We start from the raw sequence: 21,681 nt of genomic DNA on the forward strand, positions 1-21,681 counted from the left end.
TCTGCCCTATACTACCTTAGACTCTAGGGATGGTGGGTTCAGATATAGCTAAATTCCTACATAGCCTTATTTCCACTAAGTTCATGCCCAAACATGGCATCAATGCTGGATGAACCCTGGCCTCAATTATCACTGGCCTGGGTCTTGAAGGTCACTTCTTGCTACATGGTTCATTGATGCCAGGCTGGCTACAAAATCTGGCATAGGCTTAGACTCCCAGATTCCTGTGGCATACTCTCCTAAGCTCTAAATTAATATCTTTCACTGAAAACAGAGGCCAAGGCCATAGGCCCATTTTGCAGAGTCACATTGACTCAGAAGGGAAAAGCTTTAAGGCTTTTAAAGTATAGTCTTTTGTCAGATGTAGTCCACAGAATCAGAATGCCAGAGTACATCCAAGGAAATGAAGGTAAAAAAAAGGTCAACTGAGACCTCCTTGAAGATGTCTCGAGTTCTAGCAACATAATCACAATGCCTTCTCCTAACCACACAGTTAGCAGACTGGAACTGGTTACAGAATGTCTACCCATGTTCCACCATCTCTCCAAGATATTTTCATGAGTCCTGGAAGCAGAGCCTCTAGCTTCTCTTCAACATGGAGAATTGACACAAGCCAAGCATGCTGTGTGTGTGCTAGTACCATGTTTCACAAATGTGTGAGGGTACATGGTTTTTGTTGTTCCCCAGCTCTCTTTTCTTTGGACTGGGCTGCTCTCTTCCTTTTAGCTTGGAACCTAAATGCTAAGTTTCAGTTTAATACAGTCAGTTATACAACTAGAAAAAAATTGCTCTCTCGCACTCAGTGTGTCTGTCTGTCTCTGTATGTGTGTGTCTGTCTCTCACTCTCTCCCTCTCTCTCTCTCTTTCTGTCTCTCTGTCTCTCTCTCTCTCTGTTTCTCTCTGTCTCTGTCTCTCTCTCTTTGTCTCTGTTTCTCTCTCTCTCAGATCTGTCAGCTCCTAGAATCTTAGACTTCAGGGAACAAGCTCTTTTGGAACACAAAACAGCTAGCTAATGAGAATCTAAAGCCATTAAGTCTTTCTTTTGAACTCATTCCTCTTTCTAATGGGATCAATATTTCTGTCTTAAGCCCTTATTTGACATAAGGTTATAAAGTCCTTCTAATTTTAGTCTAATGCCTAATGGGATGCTCTGTCCCATCACCCAAAACCATTTCAGGAACTCTAACAAATAATTTCCTTAGATGCTATATAGGTCTAAAACATCACCATTTTCTTCAAATTACCCTCTCCCTTTAATTCATTCTTGTTGTGTATAAACCAGATGGGAGAAAGACATTGCAAGTCTTCGGGGAAAAGTTGAGTGTCTAAAATTCTGATGACAAAAGTGATAAAATCATGAACTACAGATAATGTCTGTTAGTTATTCTTCAGGTTGGAAGTTTTAATTTACTTTTTTAAAAATTTTAGGCAGTGTTTAATTCATTCATGCAACAAAGACTTCATTAGTCTGTGAAGTCCTATGCTCCAAACTAGGGACAAAAAGAAACATAGTACAGATCTTGATTATAGGCTAATAGAGGAGATATCACAAATGCAAATAACTAAGACACAAGAGAGAAGACAATAAATATAGGCAAAGTGCTGTGAATAATTTAAAGAGAGCTGGGAGAAGGAAGGGAAAGTTTAATGAAAAGGGTGCCTCCTGACTTGTACATTGAAGGAAGAGAAGCACTTCAAAAGAAAAAAAAAATTAAGCAGAATCCATTGCAGGCATGCAGACAGTGTGAGCGAAGGCAGAGAGATATGGAATGGTAGGAAAATAATATCTGAGAGAAAATAGTGTAATTTTGTTGGAACAAGGGATACAAGAAGAAAAGTAATATGGGATTAGGGTGGAAAAGTAATTTGAAGTCAGATTGTGGAGGGCCTTAAGTATCAGGATCGGAAGGATATTGCTCTGAAGTTAAAGGTTTAAGGCCTGTTGGTTACCCTCAACTTGGTTTAGCCTGTCTGCCAAGACAATTTTCTGTGGTGTGGCCACTGGGCATGCTACAACTTCTTGGAGCTACAGGTGAGAGTTGGTTGCCTGATGAATACCAAAAGTGGATGAGCAGTCCTAAAAAGGGCTCAACAAGCCCTCATAGCAGAGGTGCCAGTTCTCCTAAATACGCCATATACCTCATACATATATGCACACATGTACATATATATAAATGACATATATACACATGTATCACAAGAAGTTGGAAAGTTGGTATTGGAGCTGTGGGGAGAGACCAGGAATAGAAAGATAAATTTGGGAGTGATTTGCACAGAAGTAATTATTGAAGCCATTAAGGTGAGTGACAACACCATAGGAGATAATATATAGAGAGAATAAGAACAAGGAAAAAAATTGAGTCCTTGTTAAATAGATGGGCAGAGGATGATGAAGTAGAAAAAGATCAAGATGAAAAAATAGATAGGGAACTCATGAGTGCAATATCAAAAAGTGAACAAAGCATCAAAGTACTGAACAACAGAGTCAAACACTACAAAAAAATTCAAGGAGGATGAGGACTAAGAAAAGGTCTTTAGATTTGGTGATCAGGAAGTCAGTGTTGTTGGAGATGGCAATTTCAATAAAGTGTTGGGGAAGGAAGCCATATTATAAGGGACTGAGGAATAAAGATAGTGAAAAAGATTAAAAACCATAGCTACTCTATTTTTATTTCTTTCTACTTTCTAGCAACAAAGAAGAAATGTTATGATAAGATTTAATGGAGGAGAAAAACAACTTACCAATCATAACCATGAATGTTAATGGGGTCAGCTTATCTATGAAATGGGAGAGGGTAGAAAAATGAGTTAAAAAGTAAACCCTCGGGGGCATCAGAGTAGGATTTTTGAAGGGATATTTATATGGGCTAAACATGCTTTGGATGAATACTTGTTTATAATATCAAGTTAAGTCAAGTCAAGGAAATAGGTATTTATTAAATGTTTACTGTGTATCAGGTATTGGACTAAACACTAGGGATAAAAACAAAAGTGAAAAACAGTCCCTGGATTGAAAGATCTCATATTCTACTGGCATGCTACATGTTATGACTGGAGTCCAAACTGCTAATGGTTGCAGAAGAATCATCCATGCTCTCATGCTAGTATCCATTGTGGTCTGGGAAAATTGACAAATCCATTATTCGGTTGTTAATGTTGACATCAACCAGTGTTCAAAACACTTCTCTCCCACAACCTCACCATATTAAATATGGAGGGTAAATGGTCATAATTATTTTTGGCAATTGCTTGCATTATAATAACATTTACCAATGAATTCTCGACCTGAGTCATAGTCTAGATATGACTTGAGGAAAATGGTGAGGTATATATGAAAAGATTTAGGTCTTTAGACCAGTTCTCTTCTCAGAGATGCTGAAGTTCTTGTACAATGAACATGTGTATCATACGAAGATGAGGGATAGCAATAATGAAGGGATTTTTCTCAGGATGCCATTTTCTCTCTTCCTCTTGAAACTTCAGCCACTATATTCACTGTTGTGAAATTGTGTACTTTTGTTTCAGGCCCAAGTTGCTGTTATCCCAGATCAACAAAATAACTACCATGGTATATTCAATTAAAAAAAAGTAATTCCAACAATTTGTTATGTATAATGAACCCAGTTAAAACACAAAGATTCAGAGGCATATAGGTGGCACAGCTGATAGAGCACCAACCCGTGAGTCAAGACAACCTGAGTTCAAATCTAACTCAGACACTTATTAGCTGTGTGGCCCTAGGCAAGTCACTTAACACCAATAGCCTCAAAAAAAAAAAAAAAGTAAACACAAAGATTCATAAAGAGTTAAAATGAGGAGTTGGAGTAGAATCTATCATGCTTAAGCCTAAAGAAGAGTGATGATCATTATTTCAGACAAGGCAATAACAAAAATAGATACTGGAATGAAAGATAAAATAAGGAAAACAAATTACATTTAAAGGCATCATAAATAATGAAACAAAATCAATTTTAAATATATATGAACTAGATAGCATAACAACTGAATACTTAGAGGAAAAACTAACTGATTTGCCAAAATGCTTAGATTAAAAACTTAATTATTATGGGTAACTTCAACATGCCTCTTAAATTCGAACAAATCTAATAGAAAGATAAACAAGTAAGAAATTAAGGATTAGAACAGGAAATTAGAAGAAGTGAGATACTGTGGACATTGGTGATTTTTGATGGGAATCTTAAAGAATATACCTAGTTTTCAATATCAACAACACCTTACAGAAATTGATCACATTCTAAGGAAAGTAAAAGAAGACATGTGAGAGGGTGACCCTCCCAGGTGCTGAAGAAGGGGAACACACCCCTTTCAATATCCTATTATTCCCCCATAATCCCAGGCTCATGCTTCAGGCCTCCATCCCTGTAGCTTAAATTCCTGAAATTGCCCAATGATGGAAAACAATCAAACCTCAGGGTTTCGTGTTCCCATAAGAAAGACCTGAACTGTCAGCTTCTAGGGCAAGGCTACTGCCTGCTTCATGTGAACTTTTCCCACCAATCTTTGTTGCTTTCAACTCCATTTCCCCTCCCCAGGGTAGGATGCTGCCATCCTGAGCAGTATGGTCCATTCATATGAAACCAAACCACAAAGACGTTCACTCAAGAAGTCAGACCACTACTGCTCTTTGCCCCCCTGGAAAGATCCATAAGGGCAAGTTTCCTTAGGAAATATACTCTGTTACCCTCTGAGTGACACTTTGGATCATACCAGATAGGAGGCTTGCTCAGAGAGATGAAAGAGGATAGGTGTCAAGCCCACACCTTAACATAGAAAACCCTGAGCACACGCTGTCGGATCTGCTGTGTCTTTACCCCATAGACAAGGGGGTTGAGTGCTGGTGGCACCAGGAGGTAGAGAGTGGCCAGAAGGACATGGACATGGTGGGGCACATTGTGACCAAAGCGATGAGTAAGGAAAGAAAATATCCCAGGAACATAGAAAACTAGGATGACACAGATATGGGAGCCACAGGTACCAAATGCTTTGAGCCGGGCATCACGGCCAGGGACCCTCAGCACAGCACAGAGAATGAGGGAATAAGAGACACCAATGGCAAACACATCAAATCCCACTACCAGCAGTGCTACCACTAGCCCATACGCACGATTCACAGTGGCATCTGAGCAGGCCAACTTCACCACAGCCATGTGTTCACAATACGCATGACCAATGACCACACTCTGGCAGAAAATGAGACGCCGCAGCAAAATGGGAAAGGGCATGAGGAGAAGTATTCCCCGTATCAGCACCACCAATCCAATACGCCCAATGACCCCTGGAGTGAGGATGGTCGTGTGGTGCAGTGGGTGGCAGATAGCCACATAGCGGTCCATAGCCATGGCCACCAGCACACCTGACTCCATGGAAGAGAATGCATGGATAAAAAACATCTGGGTGAGGCAGGTAGGGTACCATATCTCACAGGAGTGGGACATAAGCACAGCCAGGGCCTTGGGTGCCGTGGATGAGGCAAGGATGAGGTCAATGGCAGCCAGCATGGCCAAGAACAGATACATTGGCTGATGGAGTGATGGGTCAATTCGGATAATGAAGAGAATGGTGACATTGCCCACCAGGGCCAGAAGATACAGGCTCCCCAGAGGAAGTGCAATCCAGTGTTGACTCTCTTCTAGCCCTGGGATACCCATCAGATAGAAGGAAAAAGTAGATAGTCCCCAGCTGGAGTTCCCCAGGCTTGTCATTCTAGATGGATACTGGACACTTTGAAAATGGGAAGGAAGGGGAGGAGGAACTGCATTATAACCTCCCCATCTATGAACAGATGTCATTCTGTCCATACAGCTATTTGCCACCATCTTTTTTAAATGGAAACAAACAAATAACTGCAAAGGAGAACAAAGTCAAATACAAAGAAATATTTGCGGGCACCAAGAACCAAGAGAGACATAGATGATGAACTGAGAAAGAAGTTTCATTCCATGGATATTATTAAAAGTGGGAACTGAGAGAACTCTGTGTCTACGATGACACTGGTGTGGTCCTGCCTGGAGGCTGTGGCCTTGAGACCATAGAATGTATTGATTCACCTCTGCAGAACTACAAGAAGATGAGGATCAGCTGCTCTCTATCTCCCCAGTGGACAAAGCAAGAGGAAACTGGTATGAGCTGCAGTGGAACATTTTATAGTTAGATAATAAAAACAAATTCTTCACTGTTGTCACTCTTCTTCAGAATCTCTTATTTGGGTTGAGATCACCAGCATCTTTTCAGGCATCCAGATTTATGACCTTGGAGTCTGATTCATCCTTCTCTCTCATCCTTCTATCTAGTCACATGCCTCGTCTTATCAATTCTACCACTTTATCACTTCTTATATCTTTCCCATTCTCCACACTCACACAGCCACCATCCTGGTTCGAGCCCTCATCCCCTCTCACCTGGATGCTTGGAAAAACGTGCAAATTGGCCTACCTGGGGCTAGTCTCTCCCTTCTCCAATGCATCCTCCAGAATCTGCCAAAATTATCTTTCTAAAACTCAGGTCTGGGTCACATCACTTTCCTGCTCATGACTTTTTCAATGTTCAACCATTCCAGAAAACAGTTTACAATTATACTAAGTGACTAAAATATCTATGTCCTATGACACAGAAATGCCATCACTAGGTATACTCCAAGGAGGTCAAAGTTTTTTTAAAAGGCCCTAAACACACCAATCATCATGAATTCATCAAATGTATTTAATATTAAGATTTCCTTTGAAGCATGCCTTCCATTTTTAAGTGTTCAAGGTACAGAATGAAACATGAGTTTTTGAAGATGGCCAATGTAGGAGTTTGTTTTGTAGAACTATGTACATTTTTATGAGGGTTTTATTTTTTAATTATTTATTTGGGGATAGGATAGTAGGAAGGAAAGATAATGAATGTTTATAAAAATAAATAAATACATGAATAATTTTTAATCTAAAAAATGTCTACTGTGGGCTAAGCACTCATATGATAAAGATATAAAGACAAAAGTGGAATATTTCCTGCTCCCAAGGAATTACGTAGGGTAGATAACATGTGCATATGTTATCAAATTTTTTTTAATTGAAAAGGAACTAGGAGCTGGGAGAATCAAGAAAGGCTTCATGTGGAAGGTAACACTTGAGCTATACCTTGGAGGGAATTAAGGATTTTGATATGGAGGTGAGAAGGGAGTGAATTCCTGGCGTGGGAAAAACCAGTGTAAAATACATAGCGTGGGCAAATGGAAAGCTGTGTATAAAGTATAGTTAGAAGGCCTGATTGGCTGAACCAGAGTGGGCATGAAGGGGAAAAATAAATAATAAGGCCAAAATTGTAGTTGGAAACGAAGTTGTGAAAGACCTTATATGCCAAAAAAAACCAGTTTATGTTTGATGCTAAAATAGGGAGTCATAGAATATAATTGCATAGGAGAGTGACAAGATCAGACTTACACTTTAGGAAAATCGCTCTGATGTCTCTATGGGGGATGGATTGGAATGGGAAGAAATTAGAGTCAGAAAGGCCATGTAAGAAGGCACTTCAATAGACTAGGTGAAAGATGATGAGGACCTGGAAGAGGTGGGAACTGTAGAAATGAAGATAAAAGGGAGAGATTCAAGAGATGATGTAGAGGTATAAATGATAAAGTGTAGTATGTAATTACTATCTACTGTGGGGTAAGTGAAGGTTAGAAGTTTAGGATGACACTAAGGTTGCAAAACTGGGTAACTGAAAGGGGAAGGGTGCCCTTGATAAAAAAATACAGGAAAGTTGAGAAGAAGTGTGGGTTTGGGAGGAAAGAAGAGTTTGGCCTTGGCTATATTGAATTTGAGATACCTATGAGACATCCAGTTCAAAATATCCAGCAGGCATTTGGTAAAGGAGGACTTGAACTGAGGAAAGAAACAAGGGCAGGATATAATCAGTGCAGAAGTGATAAGGTCACCTATTAAGAGAATGTGGAAGATAGAAGGGAGGAAAGCCCAGGATGGAACTTAGGAATATGTCCAGTTTTGGATGATTGTCTAGTAAAGGAGACTGAGAAAGAACAGTCAAGGGGAGAATCAAAAGAGCAATGCCATAACAAGAGAAAAGAAAGTAAACAGGAGAAGAGAGAGTGAACAACATTGCCAAATTCAACAGTGATATCAAAAAGGTTGAAGATTTTGGTTCATAACTAAGAGATACAGATAATTTTGGAAAGAGAGAGAATATTTGGTTGAATAATCAAGTTGGAAGCAAGGATGCAAAGGACTGAGAAGTGTGAGGAAAGTGGAGGTAACCAATACAGAAAGCTTTTTTTCTACAAGTTTAATGGACAAAGAGAAGAGAAATATATGTAGATAGTTATTGGTAATAGTAGGGTCTAGTGAAGGTTTTTATGAATAAGAGAGACTTGGGCATGTTTGTAGGCAGCAGAGAAGGAGCCAGTGGATAGGGTGATTGAAATTAAAGAAGGGAATGGGTGTGGGAGCAATTTGCTGGAGAAGAGAGAAGAGATGATCAATGGTTCATATAGAGGAGATGCCCTAGGTAAAGGAGAAGGCCAAATTGCCTTCAGGAAGTGGAATAAAGGAGAGAATTGGGGGGGGGGGATGATATGAATGGATTTTGAGATATAGAAAAAAAAGAAGGAAACTCAGAAGTGAATTAATTCTAATTTCTTATTAATACTATCAGTGGGGAAGGTCCTTAGTTATGAAGATGGAAAAAAAAGTAGAAGAAAAAAATAAACTCACAAAGGAATAGACTCTCTTTTTAGTAAAAAGTTCATAGGGTTCATACCTGTGAGGGGTAGTTTAAGAAATTTGAGGAAAGGAAAAAAGTTTTGGAACATCCAAATGTATTTAGATCAGCACTTTTTGTCACAGCAAAGAATTGGAAGCGAAGTATATTCCCATCAACTGAGGAACAGCTAGCCAAGTTGTACATGAATGTAACAAAATATTACTACACTGTAAGAAATGATCAATATAAAGAACACAGAGAAGCATGGGAAGACTTATGTGAACTGATGCAAAGTGAAGTACAAAGAACCAGGAAAACAATTACTACAACAAAGTAAGTGGAAAGAACAGCAACAAAACCTGAATGCTGTGTAATTATAATGAACAAGCCCGACCTTAAAGAATAGATGTTAAAATGCATCTCTGTCTCTTCTTTACATAGATGAGAAACTACGGGTTCAGAAAATGTCTGTCTACCAGACTCCATTGATTTGTTAGTTCAACCAAATCATCTTTCTCTCTTTCTTTTTTATTCTTTGTTATAGAAGAAGTAGGAATATATTTTGAAATAAAAGTGATATAAAGTTAAAAGATATTAATAATTTTTAAATTCTCAGTGGCTCAGTTTTTCTTTAAGAATAAAGTACAAACTCTTCTCCTCAACATTTAAGGATCTCCACAGCTTGTCTCCAAACTGCCTTTCCAGGTTGATTTATTTCATAGCATTCCTCTTCACACTGTCTTCTAGACAAAGTAAACTACTGTTTCTCAAATTTGACGTTCCATATACTTCCTCCATGTGTTTGCACAAGCCATGGCCCATGCCTGGAATGAACTCCTTTCTCATCTTCCCTTCTCAGAATTCTTACTTTCTTGGTGGCACAAAAAAGATACCACTTCTTTGAACTTTCTATTATTTCTGCCTTCCTCCCCATCCTGCCCAACTGTTAGTGTTCTCACTGTCATTAAATTAACTTGTATTTATTTATCTATTTCCCCATCATCTTGCCTCCCACCACAAACTACTACCACATCCTCCCTCTACAAGAGGATGTAGCACACATATTGCTCTGGGAAATATTCTGATTTCGAAGCCTACTTGCTTACTTTGTTTCTCAGCTCAGACCACAAGGACTGACTGGAGGCTGGGAAATGAGAGCCATTCATTTTAATTCAATCTAATAAACATTTGTTAAGCACCTACTACATTGCAGACCCTGTGATGCAAACCCCAAAATGAAAATAGTCCCTGCCTTTAAGCAACTTATATTGTACTGGGGAAATAAAACCTAATTAAATTAATGCCTTAATAAATAAATAAATAATATTAATAATATAACACATAAAGAATTAATTCTTTTATAATTATAATTTTATATAATATATTTAGATGATTATTTATATATTATATAATATAATTTTATACAAAATATAATTTGTATATGTAATGTATTTATAATATAATAATTTTAAATTATATAACTAGTTATAATAATCAATAATATATAAAGAATAAAGTGAATAAATGAATAAAAGATAAATAAATACAAAATATGTGCAAATTAAAACAAAGTGATTTGGGGACATTACTAATATCTAGAAGGATCGGAAAAAGTCTCATAGGGGAGGTGGCACATGATCTGAAGCTTTAAGGAAGTTAGGGTTTCTATGAGGCAGCCACAAGGATGGATTGCATCCCAGACATGGAGAATGGCCTGTGTAAACTTACAGAGAGGAAAAGTGGAATGTTGTCTATAAAGGACAGTTAGAAACCCATTTTGACTGGAATGGAAAGTGAATATAGGGGATATTATAACTTTGAAATATAATATAATACAACCTTGAGATATTGTTTTATACCTACCAGATTAGCTAAAATGATAGTAAGCAAAAGTGACAAATGTTGGAGAGGATGTGGAAAAATTAGGTCACTAATTCTTTGTTGGTGGAATTGTGAAATGATCCAACCATTTTGGAGAGGAATTTGGAATTATGTCCAAAGAGTTATTAAACTACCTATATCCTTTTGAGAGCAATACCACTACTTGGTCTATTTCCAAAGATGATTGGGGAAAAAGAAAAAGAAGCTATATGTTCTAGAATGTTTGTAACAGGTCTCTTTATGGTGGCAAAGAACTGGAAATTACAGAGATGCCCATCAATTGGAGAATGGCGAAACAAGTTGTGGTATATGATTGTGATGGGAAACTGTTGTGCTATAAGAAACAATGAGCAGGCATACTTCAAAAAAACCTGGAAATACATATGAACTGATCCTGAATGAAGTGAGCAGAACCAGGAGAACATTGTACACAGTAACTGTCACATTGTGTGATGACTAATTTTGATAGACATTTCTTCTTAGCAATGCAAGAATCTAAAACAACTCCAAAAGACTCATGATAGAAAATGCTGTCCACGTCCAGAAAAAGAACTATGGAGTCTGAATGCAGATCAAAGCATATCATTTGCTCTTTTTTTTCTTTCTTCTTTCTCATGTTTTCTCCCATTAATTCTCTTTAATTTAATTTAATTTAATTTCTCTTTAATTTAATTTCTCTTTAATTTAATTTCTCCCATTTAATTCTTCTTTACAACCTGACTAATGTGAAAATAGGTTTGATATGAATGTAGATGTGGAGCTTGTATCAATTTACATGCCATCTTGGGGTGGGAGGAGGGGAGAGAAGGGGAGAAAATATGGAACTCAAAATCTTGTGGAGGTGAATGTTGAAAGCTAAAAATAAATAAATAAATTTATCAAAAGAATTTTTTAAAAAAAGAAATGATGAGCTCAATGATTTTTTTAAATATTGAGAGACTTGCACTAAATAATGAAAAAAAAAATGAACAGAACCAAATGAACAATGTACACAGTAATAGCAATATTGTTTTAAGAATGACTTTGAGTGAATAAGTTATTTTGTCTATTATAAATACCCACATTAACTATAAAGGACATATGAAGAAAGACATCTGCATCCAGAGAAAGAACTGATAAATTGAAGTATACATAGAATAATTTTACATATGTATATACATGTGTGTATCTATATATATGTATATATATATACATATATGTATTTGTGTCTAATGGTAGCCATCTGTAAGGTGGGGGGTAAGTAAGAGAAGAGAAAAAAAGAAATCTCCATGATAATCTTGCTGTATATTTGAAAGGAATAGCAAGTCATGCATTATAGATTTGCAGTTTCATATCCAATCAATTTTTTGTTATGCTATGTTATGGAAATGCTAGCTTTATTCCATAAATTAAAAAGAAAATAAGAAAAAAAGTGAATATAAGAAAATAACATGAAATGACTAGAAAAATATGTCAGATTTCTATTGTAGAGCTCTAGTTTTATAGACCAAGATGAGAATTGTATATATTATACTAAAGGGAATAGAAAGTAATTGAAAATGTTTTAGTAGAAGCAAGGCATGGCCAGGCAGTCTGTGTTTTAGGAATATCAATTTGTGAAGGATGGATTAGTGAGAGAAGACACTGGAAACCTAGGGACCAATTCAGAAGCTATTGCAATAGTCCAAGCAAGAAGCCATGAGGTTGTGGAAGTGAAAGGAAGGGGATGAGAGTGTGATGGTTGTTGTATAGGTACAATCAATAAGATTTTGCAACTTATTGAATATAGGGGAGAGGAGGAAGGGAGGGGAAAATGGATAGACAGATCAGCAGAAAGAGATAGGCTAGAGTAGAGACTGTGAGGAAACCCAAGAGAATACAAATAAGGGGCACACTGCTTTCTCTCCCTCCTGGTGGTGTCTTCTGAAACTATCCAAAAATCTAAGCAAGTCTCATTTGGCCTAAATCTTGAATCTTTAGCCCTATCTCCTCAATTCTCTTCCCTTCCTCTTTCCTGAATCATCAACTATGTTACCCTACTCAGAGCTCAGGAAACCATTATGCCTGAGGTATATTGGACACAAAAATATATGGGTCAGCTAATTTCAGGGTTGCATCAGAGTCACAGAGTCTAGGTGTCACACAAAGAGAAGAGGGAGAAAAAGGGTGAGAGAGAGAAGGATGAGGATGAGATGGGGAGAGAGAAAAGGATGGAGTGAAGAAGGAAGAGGAAGGAGAGAGGAAAAAGGCAAAGTTTCAGTACTCTGAGCTGCTTGCTTAGGAACCCTATTCATTAACTGCAGAAGCTAGATAGCCAAACTCTGGGGAAATTTCAGTATCGCAAGGATGGACAGAAATTCAGACATGAAAAAGAAGCTCTCGATTTATGCCCCAGGGGCAGAAGGGTATGGTTTTAGGGAGACTCCATTTGGATCAGGATGTCTGAATGCTACTCCAGCCCCTCTCCTACCCTCTATGTCTCCTCAAATAAACTGATTAGGGAAGCACTCTCCTTTTTGCCCCCTCCTGTAGAGATGACCCTCCGTCTGCCCTCAGTAACTCACCTCTACTTCTAAGCCAGGGTCAGTTCAAGAGTGAAAACTGAGGCATGGAATCACAATATAGATAATGTTATGTTGGAGAGAGAGAAGAGGATAGAAGGGAAGACAGATCTGAAAATGTGGAGTTGGAACAAATGTTGGAATTTTCCCATTCCATCCCTTTCTTTACAGAGGAGGAATCAGAGATTCAACAAGGTTAAGGTCACACAGCTGGTAAACAGCAGAACTGAGTTACTAAGGCTTGTGATGATAGGTTCATAAAGTAGTTATCTCTTCCTACAGACTGTGTTTTTGAGAAGCCCCATTTTCAATATTTTTTTCCATCTCATGTATGTTGGTGTAGATCAGAGATACATAAAGACATAGAACATTAAGAATAGAATGAACAATAGAGATCAAATAATTGAATCTCTTCATTTTGCAAAAGACAAAACTGAAGCCCAGGGAGGTTAAATGATTTTTCCCAAGGTCACATAATGAAATATGATGTATACCTGTACATAAATGATAACGAGGAAGGATGAATTCTGTGTCAAGCCAGCCAGACCTTCTAATTTCCAACACTGGACAGTGGGCAGAGATAATGCTACTGCTAGACACTCATGTCAAAGTAGATAGGGAAGACCTTGAAGAAAAGTTGCTGACAAATGAACATATGGAAAGAGACAGAATAAATTGTTGAGAGGGGAGAAGCTATGACTGAGCAGCCTATGGCAAAACCCCAAACTGAAAAGAGTCTCAAGCCCCAGGTGAATGGAAAGGAAAGTGAGAACCTGAAAATATCACTTCACTGTCACTTCAACAGCCTTCATTAGAACCTGGAATTCACAATGCTGCAACCCATACTTACCCCAGATAGAACATCTGCACTGAGTGTGCAAAACAATCAAACATAGATCAGGAAGGTACTGACTAACAACCCTAGACAACAAAGGATATTAACCCTGTGTCTCACTCCCAGGAGAACCAGCCTGGAGGCTAGCACACCCTCAAGGAACTGAGGTTGTCTCATGGTAAAGGCAGAAGTCCCTGTAGCTGAGGTATTTTCACCACCACCATCCTCAAAGGGCTGAGCAAAGTAGATTCACAGCAGGGAACTAGGGAGGGCAATGCCTTCACATTCACCAACTCTAAGTCAGGGCCTAGTGATCCAGCCCAGTCACTGACCTCCTCACCTCTTACTTTCTAAGGCTGCTTATCCAATGAAGTGCTAAGTAACATTGCAGTAGGAGCCAAGAAAAATCTGTGTTTCTACAATACTACTAAACTACCATATCTCTCTCATGTTTTCTCTGCCTCTGAATCCCAAAGGTACTTTTAAAGTGGGTTGTTTTCCATTTCAGACTCCTGTGAGTAAACTAAAAGGTGAACTGGACCAACCCAGGTAATACCAACCTTCCTAAGGCATAGGCTGCCTGGGGGTGTAGTTTCCACTAATGCTCAGAGCAAGACCTGGGAAACCTCAGGATTATAGAGACTGTCCAAGCACTGGTTCACCAAAAGTGGTGAAAGTCTACTCTATCCCTTCTCTCCACTTCCATGGCTTATTGCTGTTATTGTAGGCTTTTTGATACTTCTGCAAACATTAGCAGTTTGGACCGCAGCCATAACATGTAACATGCCAAGATAATGTGAGATCTTTCAGTCCAGGGCCTGCTTTTCACTTTTGTTTTTACCCCTAGTGCTTATCCCAGTGCCTGGTACATGGTAAACATTTAATAAACCCTATTTACTTGACTTGACTTCATAGTATAAACAAATCATAAGAAGAATATTACCAGGTCCCTCAATTCTAGCAGTTTTTCCTGAATTCCATACAACACTAACCACAAGATTTTTGGTAAATTCATCATTCCCTCATTTCAATGACTGAAACTCTCCCCACACTCATCACATGTATGGTTTCTCTCCTGTATGGACTCTGTGATGGCTAAGTAGATGTATCTTTTGACTGAAACTCTTCCCACACTGATCACATAAGTATGTTTTTTCTCCTCCATGGACTCTGGGATGAATAACTAGATTCATCCACTCAGTGGAATCCCCAATGCCAACAAGTTCAATGATGTTACATAAGCGCCCAGAGGAGACAAGAAAGCCTTTCAGCTAATCTGCACAGACTTCCTGTGTCACCTAAGTAGATGCCCAGCCCTTGTTCACATTTAGTGAAAAATTAAGATGTGTTCTCACCTACTGAATATATCATGGCTAAGTGAGATATTGATTTCAACATCATGCTTATATTTGCATAGGATTATTTCTTTGAAACTCAATTAACTCTAACAAACAAAGAATTTTCTAATTAACTAAGGGATATGCAGCCTTTTTTTCAACTATCATTTTTTCCAATTTTTAACAGTCTTAAAGTTTTTAGTTCCATATTCTATCCTTCTCTCCCTCCTTCTCCTCCCCCCTCTGTGAGATAGTAAGCAATCAAATATGGGTTACACATGTGCAATTATGTAAAACATTTCCATATTAGTCATTTTGTACAAGAAGACTTAAAAAACAGAAAAAAAATGAAAGAAAGTGGAAAATAGCATGCTTCAGTCTGTATTCAATCAATATCAATTCTTTCTCTGGAGGCAGGTAGTATGTTTCATCATTAGTCTTCTGGGATTGTCTTGGATCACTGTATTGCTGAGCTAAGTCTTTCACAGTTCTTCAGTGAACAATGTCGCTATTACTGTGTAGAATGTTCTCTTGATTCTGTTCACTTCACTATGCATCAGTTCATATAAGTCTTTCCAGGTTTCTTCAGCTATCACTTTTTAAAATCTTTCTACTCGCAAAATTGGTAACAAGTCATCAAAGCATCAATTTGCATTCAAAGTCTCTTTATTCTCAGGGAGAATTAAAGTAGTAAAAATCTAGATATTATATATTTTTAAAATGCATAATCTTCTAAAGCTATCTTTAATTATATCACCCCGTCCTTTTTTTGGGAGAGTATTATTTCATCTTTGTTTTTAGAGCTCCAGCATCAAGTACATTGCCTGGCACTTAGAAAGTATTTAATAAATGCTTATAGAATTTGATTGAATTGACTGACTCACAACCTACTTTAGTAGACAGAATATCCTAAAAAGTATTTATTCTAATCTCTCTTCAATTATTTAAGTAAGTGAGAGGACTTGGTGCCATAATTCTGAATATCAGTGGCTATTGTTAAGAAATGAAGAAGCAGGAAGTGAAGGTAAATAAAATTAATGTATTGGCCACAGGACAGTTCCTGGAAATTGAGACAATGTGACATAATGTAAAGAATGCTGAACTTGGAGACAAGAAGACCTCATTCAAATCATTCTTCTGACCCCAAATACCTACTTAGTCATAACAAGCTTCTCAACAAGTCTGAATGCTTCAATTATTTCATCCACAAAATGGCGACGGCCATATGTACTTCTGAGGGCATGATATTCAAAGAAGATAAATAATGCAAAATATTTTGCAAACTTTAAAGCTCTATATAAATGTAAGTCATTAAAGCTCTATATAAATGTAGTTGTTGTCATTATTATTATTTTAAAATCTCTGACTCGGCTAAGGCTTCTTTAATTTGCCTATTTCTCCTAAAAATAGAGTACAGGGAAGTGTGTGGGGGGTGGGAATTCTTATTGAAAGTTCCAGATGGTTAAGTTTCTGGTCATTGAACTTGGTGACAACATGGTATAATGTGAATAACAGTGGAATCTATGTTAGGACACCTGGTTCAAGATATAGTTCTGCTACTGACTTCTTATGTGACCTCTACTAACTCATAGCTCCTATTAGAATATAAGTTCTTTGAGGTCGAGGACCTGACCTTGATTGCTTGGACTTGATTGCTTTTATTTACATACCCATAACTTAGCACAAAGACTGACACATAGCAAGTGTTTAATAAATGCTTTTTTTGTTTATTTACTTATTCACTCATTTGTTCATTTGCTGACACCACTAGAGTAGTGAACAAGAGAGCATGGGAAGAGAGTTAACTTGTTAAGACCACAGAGAGTGACTTCAATTGGACCTTCTATGTAGTCATGTAATAGAAAGACATGAACTTTGATGGAAAGTTGGAAGGTTAAATTGTGTCTTATGACACTGTATTTGTATTCTTGCCTTGGGGGTTAGAAGTGAGGAGAAGTTATGACACAGGGAGACCTAAGGCAAAAGGCTTCCATGACAGTAATATGACACAAGATAAAGTTGCTAACTTCATTACTTTCTCTATATGGTTACTGTCCAGGATCTGGATTCAAGGATTTATCGTGCCATGGAACTAATATTAACAATCGCCATTATCCTTGCATTGGCCAATTTGACTCAATTTGACAAGTAACTAAGTGCCCACTTTGGTTCAAGGCACTGTGCTAGGTTCTGAGGATACAAAGATAAAATGAAGAACCATCCCAACCCTCCAAGAGTTGACACTCTAAGGAGATGAGGGAAATATGACATTTATACAAATAAATAGTAAAAGGGAGAAAACACTAACAATTGAGGGAAAAGGAAAGGTTTTATGTGAGGAAGTAGAACCTGACTGGAGCCTTGAAGGAAACAAAGGATCCTTAGGTATGGAGATGAGGGAAGAGGAAAATTTAGGCATGTGAAGCAATAGGATGGCATCTTTTTCTCTATTCTTTTTTAATTATGGCTATTCAAAGTCACAGAGACATGAGATGCAATATTATTTTCAGGGAAAATGTGTTGCTCTGGCTTGACTTGAACGTATAGTACATGAAGGTTAATAATGGTATAATAGGCTGGAAGGGTAGGTTGGAGGTAGATTATAAAAGACCTTAAAAATCCACATGAGTTTCTATTTTATACTAGAGATAATAGAAAACCATAGATTATTTTTAAAAAAGAGATAACATTTTCATACCTTTCTTTACCTCAGGAAGATTATTTTGGCAGTTCTGTGCTAGATAGATTAGAAAGGGTGGAGATAGGAAACAAGAACACCTATTAGGAGACAGTAACAATAGTCCAGGCAAACACTGATAAGAAACTGAACTAAGACAGTAGCCATATTCGTGGAAATAAGGGAAAGGATTAGAGAGATGTTGTAGAGGGAGATTTGCCAAGACTTGGCAACTTATTATATTTGGGATATGAAGGTTGTGAATCTGGGTGAATGGAAGAATAAGGGTGCTCTGAAGAGTAACAAAGAAGTTTGGAAAGGGGCAGGTTTAGGGAAAGATAATGATATCAACTATAAATATAGAATATAAGATTTGATAAAATATATGTTTCTGTTTCATTAACATTGTCTAGTACAGTACCTGGCCCATTGCGTGGGGTAGTTCTTTTTTTTTTTTCAAGTTTCTCTTGATAAAGCTGAAAACCCATTTTTAGAAGCATAGACTCTCAGGGTTAGAAGAAAGGGCAGAGACTTAAAAGGTCACCTATTTTCAACCTGTATCTAAACAAGAAACTCCATATAATGAACCATCCTACCTCTGTATGAAGAATTACAATGCCAAAGAATCTACTAGCATTGAGAAGTGTATCAGTTTGTCGGATGGCTCAAACCATAGGAAAATTTCTCTGAATAATGTAGCAGCATTTGCCACCCTATAATCCATCCAAGAACTTCTTGAAAATATTTCTCGTTCAGTCATATGGCCACTGTCTGTAGGACTGACTTCCACCATCCTAATGACAGGGGGCTTTTTTGGCACTAGCTGGAGGAAAAGGCAATGGTCTGAGAGTTCTTCCTGATGTATACATTAGGCTGACACAGGTATGGAATGCCATAGACTACAGAAGCAAGAGAAGGAAAGGTTACATCAGGACAAAAATCTTCCAGTGTATTCCACACATTATTATACAGATTTCTAAGGTGAGTAGTTCAGAAGCCAGAAATTGGTCATCAAATTCTTCCATATTTCTAAGTCAAACTTGTGTTTACTGATTTCTTTGTTTTGGTTAGTGTTTAAAATGTTTCTTGAAAACCTGAGCCTACCAGGCCATCCTGGTTGGTTCAGGAAGCATCTCTTTATCAACATTACTAGTTTCATACTGGGAATTGTGTGGTGCTAGAGCCTTAGTACTTCCAGCTAACATCCTGATAATAATTTTCAGCACCTTATGCAAAGCACTACCCTCTGAACGTATTCGTTTTCTACCAACCTAAAACTGAGTGCACATAGGCCAGTGAATGTTGTTGCAGAACAAAGTAGATAATGTCCGGTTTTTCTTGGACGTGTCCAGAGACCTATGTCATATTGGCTTGTTCAGGCCAAGCCACCATGGTGAGTCTCAGTGAACAATGACTGAACTTTGGGAGTGAATAGTCAATGTAGGCATTGGTCATGATCAGGGTGGGAAAAGGTCAAGGTAGTATTTGAGGTCAGGAGGAGCTTGGATTGGGTGCAGAGGAGACCAAGTAAGATCATAATGCTGAGAGGCAAAGGGCTCTGGACCACAACTCAATGATGGCTCACATTGAATTTGTCCTGTCCCTAGTATAATTCAATTTTAACAGGAAGAAAAATTGAGAAAGACTGAAGTCTGGCTGGAAGAGTCTATCTTCATAGCTCTTGGACTCTTTGTCTGGTCATATCTTCGTGATTTCCAAAGGTTTCTTGACAATGAATTTATAACCTTTATAACTTACAAAGAACTTCTTCAATCTGAGGCCAAGAAATCATTCTCCTCCCTCCCAAGATCTTTTGGAACTGATATTGAAAAGAAGGTCAAATCATCAGGACTGATTCAAGATTCCTCAAAGAGCCTGGGGATGTGGCAGACAAGTCTAGGATTGCCTCTTCATGTTCTTCATCAGGTAGTATCTCTCCTAAATCAGAGGCAAGAGACAAGAACTTGGCCCAAGCCTCAAACTCTGACCAGTACATGGAGGTAGATAAACCAGGCCCAAGTATATATGAAGAACACCTTCAAGACAGAGCCAAATCAGTTAGTTGTATCAGAACTATCTCATTACACTCTACCCAAACTCCCTGCAGTTGTTGTGGGGGAGATGAGTGTAGACAAAATGTGTCAGGGTTTGCAGATAGGCCAACTGTAGGCAGAGCATCAATCTCATTGTCCTCTCGGTCCAATCCCAGTGATTCCTCACAGGAAGTAATTACAGTCCCAAGAAATGGCATGCTTAAGCCTATACTAGTGCTTGGAGACTTTATCCTTTCTCCTGAAGAAGAGGATGACCACTAGTTCACGAATCTGCTTGGTCTTTACACCATAGACCAGTGGATTGACTGCAGGTGGCACCAGGAGATATATGGTGGCAAAGATGATGTGAACGGATGGGGGAACCCTCTTACCAATGCGATGGGTGAGGAAACTAAACAATGAAGGTATATAGATGATGAGGATAGTACAGATATGAGCAGCGCAAGTGCCTAGTGCCTTAGAGCGGGCATCCTTGGAGGAAAGTCGGAAGACAGCCTGAAGTATCTTGACATAGGACAAAGAAATAAGTCCAATGTCCAGAAGTATGACTGAGAGGGCCACAAAGATACCATAGCTACGATTTATATAGGTGTCGCTACAGGCAAGCTTCACCACAGCCATGTGTTCACAGTAGGCATGCCGGATAACATTCTGGGTACAATACCTCAGCTGCTTGATGAGCAATGGGCAGGGCAAAACCATAATGGCACCTCGGGCCACACTAATCACCCCTAGCTTGATGACCAAAGGAGTGGTCAGAATGGTAGTATAATGAAGTGGATGGCAGATGGCAACATAGCGGTCAAAGGCCATGGCTACCAAAAGAGCTGATTCAATGATGGAAAAGGTGTGGACTAAGTACATTTGCGCCAGGCAGACATCAAATCCAATGACATGAGCATCCAGCCAAAAGATGTCAAGCATCCTGGGGGCTGTGGTTGAGGCAATGGCTATATCATCAAAGGCCAGCATGCAAAGGAAAAAGAACATGGGCTGATGAAGGCTGGATTCTTCTTTTATCACAAGGATAATGAAGCCATTCCCTATCAGGGTCAAGGCATATAGAAAACAAACAGGAATGCTCAACCAACAGTGGAAGACTTCTAGACCAGGAATACCAACCAAGAAAAAGGATGAGAAGCTGGGGATAGTGGAATTGCCCAGCATGGTGGCACCCCCAGAGATTATGAGCTGTGACTCACAGTGAATCCATCCTGAAAAAAAAGGAAAGGAGAAGTCAAATGGCAATGAACTTATGGAATGGGCTAAAGGCCATTTTCTCAGATTACTCTTCCCAATGAAACATAGTTCCATGCTCCCTATCCACAGATATGTACCTCCTGACCTCAGCCCAATTCTAGTGCTAATTGAAGCTCCCATTTTGTAAAGGATTTTTTTTTCCTTTTTCAAAGGCATGTACCTCTACAATTCCCTGCAAAATGGTTAGGTTATGACTCAAAATCCCTCATTTTTATGGTTGGGAAACAACTATAGAAAAGACAAGTGATTGTTTCAAAACAATTTAGTGAAAGTAGCAAAGGTAGGATTAGGAACAGTACCATTGACTTCTAGAGCAGAGTTCTTTCCCCATTGACCATACCCCAAACCCAAACATGTTCTCCCCTAGATGATAACG

The 21,681-nt window shown here is 38.4% G+C and overlaps 2 protein-coding genes across 2 annotated transcripts; both read right to left on the reverse strand.

The window, feature by feature from the left end:
• Positions 1 to 4,769: 4,769 nt before the first annotated feature.
• LOC114052529 (olfactory receptor 52L1-like) lies at positions 4,770 to 5,723 on the reverse strand. Its single transcript, XM_027875182.1, has one exon. The coding sequence runs from the start codon at positions 5,721 to 5,723 to the stop codon at positions 4,770 to 4,772; it is 954 nt and encodes a 317-aa protein (XP_027730983.1).
• A 14,532-nt stretch (positions 5,724 to 20,255) lies between these two features.
• Positions 20,256 to 21,212, reverse strand: LOC114052545 (putative olfactory receptor 52P1). Its single transcript, XM_027875188.1, has one exon. The coding sequence runs from the start codon at positions 21,210 to 21,212 to the stop codon at positions 20,256 to 20,258; it is 957 nt and encodes a 318-aa protein (XP_027730989.1).
• Positions 21,213 to 21,681: the final 469 nt, after the last annotated feature.

This window comes from Vombatus ursinus, unplaced genomic scaffold, assembly GCF_900497805.2.
Source record: "Vombatus ursinus unplaced genomic scaffold, bare-nosed wombat genome assembly UNPS02003703.1, whole genome shotgun sequence".
Classification (NCBI taxonomy): Eukaryota; Metazoa; Chordata; class Mammalia; order Diprotodontia; family Vombatidae; genus Vombatus; species Vombatus ursinus.